This window comes from Scardinius erythrophthalmus (genome assembly GCF_964197995.2).
Source record: "Scardinius erythrophthalmus genome assembly, chromosome: 4".
Classification (NCBI taxonomy): Eukaryota; Metazoa; Chordata; class Actinopteri; order Cypriniformes; family Leuciscidae; genus Scardinius; species Scardinius erythrophthalmus.
In genome coordinates this window covers 55922461-55928878 of record NC_138224.1, presented here as the reverse complement: position 1 = coordinate 55928878, position 6418 = coordinate 55922461, and the positions used below count along the sequence as shown (strand labels likewise).

The window sequence follows — 6418 nt, the reverse complement described above, 5'->3', positions numbered from 1 at the left end:
AGTAGATCTGTTTTTGTAAATTAACTCTTTAAATGTTCTCATCCTCATGACGAGGGCACCCAGTGGGATGGTCTGTGCACATGTCTGTTGGTCCGGTGCAGAGGTTGTGGAGCATGCAGGCTGACATGATCAGCATGACCAGCACATCCAGCCTGGTGTTTTGCAGATCTCTCATTCTCCTCCACTTGCATTTGACCCTGCCAAAAGATTACAGTACACAAAGTCAGCTCACACACCAGGAAACAGGAGATAGGCTCTGCTCTATGGGCAGTTACTTACCTGCCAAAAGCTTGCTCCACCACAACACGTACTTTGCAGATCTGTGTGTTCCTCTGCATTGTCCCACTTTGGTGTGATGATAAACGGGTATTCGCGACTAATGTAGGCGCTGTCGCCGAGTAGCATGTACCTTAACCCTCTGGAGTCTGAGCGGTTTTCTGGGCCCTTGAGATGTTCTGACATGCCCTGACATTTGTTTTTTTTTTCAGTTGCTTATAAACATATTAATGGCAAAGGTGTAAATTCACTCTATAAAGCACAAACAGGGCTACCATAATATGTGAGCCACGTGTATGTACATGTTTTAATTTTTGAGAGAATAATGTTTATGCGTGGATATTGAAAAAACTAAAAACTAAGGCCCCGTTTACACGATGGGAAAACGCAGATATTTCTCTGCGTTTTGGCCTGTCATTTACACGAAAACGCCGTTTTTATTCCCGAAAACGATTATTTCTAAAAACTCCGGCCAAAGTGGAGATTTCTGAAAACGCCGGTTATGTGTTGCCGTGTCAACTGGGAGAAACGGGGTTTTAGGTTCTCAAACGTCATATTATGCGGCAGAAAATGCTTACGTCATGTGAGCGCTCTATGTTTAGAGTTTGTTTGGGTAACGTTATTGTTTGATCATGGATGCTGTTAAGGTGGTACTCATTTTTACGTTAGTGCAATCGCTTTTGGCCTGTTTGCATTTGCAAACACAACTGCTGTATTATATCGAGGAGCAGAGGCGAAGGAGTACACGAAGGTCAGCATTTTTACAGCAGCTTTCCCTTCCAAGACGCCGGTATATTGCCTGCCAACGACGCCGTCGCCGGTTTTGGATCCGACCTGGGCGAACCGCGGTCTGGTGGGAAAACTTTGAGAAAGAAGTCGTGCTACTGGAGGAATGGCATGAGAACTTCCGAATGTCACGGTCATCTCTACTGACGCTTTCGGAGTTACTACGTCCCTCCATAGAAGGTCAGACTACTGTCATGCGGTCGCCGGTCAGTGTAGAGAAAAAAGTCGCCCTCACCCTTTACTCTTTAGCTGATGAGGGTAGACTACGTAAGACGGCCAACGCATTCGGCCTGTCTAGATCGGCAGTTTCAATAATAATCCGAAAAGTGTGTAGAGCAATAACTGTCCACTTGGGTCCTAAGTATATAACACTGCCGAAATCCGAAGATGCTGTCCAGCAACTTGTGCAGGGTTTTGAAGAAGCTCATGGCCTCCCTCAGTGCCTAGGTGCTGTGGATGGGACGCATGTAGAGATAAAGCAACCACCAGCCAATTCCAGTGACTACATCAATAGGAAAGGGAGGTTTACCTTAAACATTCAAGCCACCTGTGATTATAAATATGCCTTCATGGACGTGGTAGTGAAATGGCCTGGGAGCGTGCACGACGCACGTATTTTTGCTAACTCCACTCTTAACACGTCCTTGAAAGATAGAAGCATCCCTCCCTGTCCGAGGCAAATCATCGAAGATGAAGAGGCCATACCGGTTTACATACTAGGCGACCCTGCATATCCACTGCTCCCATATCTTATGAAGGAATATGTCAATGGGGGAAGCACAGCCCAGGAGCAGTACTTTGGACTATCTTTGTGCCGAGCAAGGATGGTGATAGAATGTGCGTTTGGGAGACTAAAAGCCCGGTTCGGAGCCCTGAGAAGGGCCATGGACATTAATCTGGCTGATCTTCCCTTTGTAATTTATGCATGTTTCGTGCTGCACAATTACTGTGAGGCTTCCAAGGACACGGTAGATGACAACACTGTTGCTGAGGCAATTCAATACGACAGGGAAAACCAGCCAGACACACAACCACATGCCAGAGCAGATTGCATGACATCAGAAGGGAAGAGGGTCAGGAGAATCCTCACTCAATTCCTGGATCCATAAAAGGGACAATCTTCTCTCCATTGTGTGACATCTCAAAGTTTAAAGTTCTTATTGTCATAGTTCACAATATTTTGCTTTTGCTCATCACAGACCTAAACACTGTGTGCTCCTTACATGCCAGTATTTAGGCAGTATGTTTTGGCTACATTTCAATGTTAAGCATTTAAATTTACAACATGTTAAAGCAAATATGTTTAGTTTTCTATTCTTTACATTGTACATGTTTACAAGTCACTTGGATGTAATGTATTGACATTGCCAAGTGTAAATGTTATTTGTTTGTTAGAATGCCATTATCCACAAAGAATGAGAAATTCTAAATGGTCCTGTGTGAACGCTTTCTATAATAGGTTGATCTGGTTTGAACCATATTGTATAAACACAAACACACATCTTAATTTTTCAGACATTTTATTTCTGAAGAGATGTTTGTCATTAATCCAGAAAATCAGACAAGCATAGAAGTGCAACAAAGTGGCATTTGTAGTGCAAATGGTCAAATAATAAATAGAGGCATATTTCAAGTAAACTTAAGACTTCAAGAGGAATTCACAAATTGACTAAAGTAGTGCATATAAGCTGCCTCTTCAGTACTGCTTTTTAAGCAATAGGCACTTTAAGTAAAAAAAAAAAAACAAGAGGCCTTAACTCAAGGCTACCTATATAGTAACCATTTTTAAACTCTTGGTACAAAAATATTGGAACTGCTCAGGGTAACATTTCACACTATAAAAACATCCCCAAACATAACATAATAAGGTTATGAACAAAATACAGTACCAATATACAATACCAGTATTGGAATTTTTTTTCTACAAATTACAATTGCACATCAATTGAAACTTTTTATATCTCAATATCGCTAATCCTCCTTAAGGGCTTGGGTATATAAAAACTGACCCTGCATGATCTCAACAGGTGTGTGTGCCAAATCAGTTATGTTGATGGTGCTGAGTGGAACTGCGTTGGGTGGTCTGTTGTCAGCTGACGAGTTGGGTGGGAATGAGTGCTGAATTGGTGCTGAATTTTGGAAATAGGAGTGTGTGTGTAGTGGTGGCGTGTGTGCATAAACTGGTCCATAAGGACCTCTTCCATCAAATGGGATATTATAATGTGGTGGTGTCTGCATAACTTGCCGCATTAGAGCAAACCCATCTGCAATTGATGATGTTAGCCTATCCAGGGTATTTGTTATTTTAGAGAAATTTTCGGATGCCTGCTTTTCTGAGGTCTCAATAATTTCCACGAGTTTCTTCTTGACATTTTTGTCATCCTCAATGGCATTCAGCCACTGGTTTTCAGCTGGCAGCTTCCTCTTGAACCGTTCATGCCGGTGTCCCTTCAGTTTAGCCTTTACAGAGTAGAACAAAGAAAATGTATTAAAACATGCTCATTTGCATAAGTAAACCTATACAAAAATAATCACATTTCATATTACCATGATGAATGATGGCTTATATTCCATAAGCATAATCGATCTATGAACAAGTACTTAACAGTAAACGTCACGATTCACAACAGACTATAGGAATACAGAAATTAAAACATACTTTCAATGGAAGGCTAATCTCCCCAAAATGTACATGACAGACACAGGAATTTATTTTTGCCAATAGACATTAAACTGTGCAACACTTCCCCGTTGCTGTAATGTTGTAGCACATGAGAACGACTGACGTGGCTTCTCTTCATTAGCCTACTTTTTTATTTTTGCCTTTTACCACTACTTTTTTACGTGTATGTTTACAGACTATGGACGGAACTATTGTGACAAAGAAATTTTCTTCAGGATGAATTATTTTGCTGAAGGATTTCTTATATTATCTTATATTTCACAGATACATACACTCATTTAAACAAAGCCAACAATACATACATGACAATAAATACATACCTGAAGCAGGTCTCTCCTCTGCTTCACTGTGGGGGTGATGGTTACACTTCCATCAACATCTTGAACCTCTGCTTCAGACTCGGCGTCCAAGAATTCCACCAAGGACGAAGCAGATGTGGCGGGGGAAGGAGAAAAGGAATCCTCCAGATCATTGGTCTCGATGCCGGAGGCAATGGTCGTAGTGGCTGGGGAACCACCCCAAACCTGCTCGCACAGTTCAAAGTAGAGGAGCACCACTCTTCCGTGGCCGCTCCTGCGTCCAGTGTCCACTGAATTTCTGTATTTCCCTCTTATTGCCTTAAGTTTAGTTGTCAGATGGGCTCGCGTTATCTCCTCCTTTACATGAGGAAACTCATCGTTGGTCTCGGACGGGTATTGCTCCAAGAATTGCGCCAACATTCATTTTATTTATTAACAGACATTTATTTTGTTAACAGACACTAAGAGTCCATTGCTTTTATTGTTTTTGGTTGTTTTGTTCATTTTTTTGGATATTTAAAATGTTTTCCGTTTTCAATGTTTAATATTCTTTAGAAATAAAAGTTTATAGATCGTTGAAAAGGTGTACCTGCATTATTATGCCATTATAATTATATTGAATGAAAATGGTCTCAGAACGACAATATTATCGTTTATCGCGATAATTTCTTGGACAATTTATCGTCCAGCAAAATTTGTTATCGTGACAGGCCTATGAATGAATAACAAAATCTTAATAATGGGATTATCCTTTAGGAGCTAGGCCATTCATTTCACTGTAGGATATTGAATTATTGGTCTTCACTGAACTGTGTGTGTAGGATATTGGTGAGTGATTGTGTGTGTGTGTGTGTGTGTGTGTGTGTGTGTGTGTGTGTGTGTGTGTCTGTGTGTGTGTGTGTGTGAGAGAGAGAGAGAGAGAGAGAGAGACTGACAGAACAGTTGAAGCAGAAAAAACTTCTAGTTCTCACATTCACATTGCTGGGTCATGCTCATAGGTGCCTTCAGATGTAAGGTTTCTCTAACGTTAGAGAAGGGCCCAATCGTTTATTAAAATAAGGTATTGTTCTAACGTTATTTATCCCCAAATGATATGCATAATCAGCAGCTATTCTAGCATTAACTAGTTTTCAGTCCATTGAGTGCGAGGATAATTAATACCAAATACATTTTCAAATATACAAATAAAGTAAAATAAAAGGTATAACAGCTTATCTTGCCTTATGCGCCGTTTTTCCTCCTCCATTTCCCTCAAATAAACAAGGAGTAAGCACCTTTGGCGACAGAAATGATTACAAATGGGCATAAGCCCCGTAAGGTCCGCCATGCTGGTTTGTTTACATCTACATGTAGCTACCACAATTCCTTGCGCTCAGGTAGTTTGGCGTGACTGGCCTGGAACGCTACAAAGTCGTGAGTCGTGGTTTGAAGTCGTGATTTACATGCTCAAAAACCTGCCTGGAACGCAGCATAAGTCAAGTGTTTAGTTTGGCACGTTGGTTGCGGTGGTACGATTTTAGCATCAACTCTTCGGGTTTATATGAGGTATGATAGCTTGCTTTAAAGGCAGGGTAGGTAGGAATGGTCTAAAAAACTTATTTTTCAAATTTGTTTAAACTTTATGTACATATCAATACATAATTAAAATGTAAGTACTCTGAAAAATAAAGTATAAAAATCGAATGTATGTAGACCTCTCACGACTGTTTTAAAGACAGTTCATTATTTCCATTCACTCCACCCCCTCCCTTCTGGGCTCCTTCCAAAGCCACGCCCCCAAAACACATGAACGCGCGACTCCAACCGCTGAGCTGAAGAGCATTATTTACCTGAGACAAGCAGAGAGGAAGGAGCACAGTGCATGTAGTGACATCATGTCAGAATCACATGTAATAAAAAAATCTAACGCTAATTGCTTATGAATATAAACAAATGAGATGTATTTTAGTACTCACTATCAAGCTAGCATATTGATATTGGTAAATTTAAAATATATATTTTTTGATTCGCTAACGAGCTAGTTATATAAGCTAAAAACAGGTTGCATTGATACACTTTTTTACATTACCATCAGTTACATTGTGATGAAGATGAATTTCGTGTAAGATTCATAACATATACAGTATGGTGTTCTGCATGTAGGGGTGGGAGATATTGACAAAAATGAATATCTCGATATTTTTTTCAAATATCTAGATATCGATATTCAGGCGATATTTTTGCCATCCTTCAAAGAAATGTGAGCAAACTGGCAAAGAAGGTCCAGTTGGTCTTTTGACTTGCTGCATTTGACCTATATTATTCTAGGCTATATAAAAAAACAATAAAGGAGCTAACTAAACAGAATCTGTGGCAGCCCCTACTTTTTCCACTT

At 40.3% G+C, this 6418-nt stretch overlaps 1 protein-coding gene across 1 annotated transcript; it reads left to right on the top strand.

The window, feature by feature from the left end:
• Window positions 1–1187: 1187 nt before the first annotated feature.
• On the top strand, window positions 1188–2171 carry LOC308689354 (putative nuclease HARBI1; the record flags this gene model as incomplete). The annotated part of the gene is made up of 1 exon (XM_081363004.1): window positions 1188–2171. One exon carries the CDS (start codon window positions 1188–1190, stop codon window positions 2169–2171), a length of 984 nt encoding a protein of 327 aa, XP_081219130.1.
• Window positions 2172–6418: the final 4247 nt, after the last annotated feature.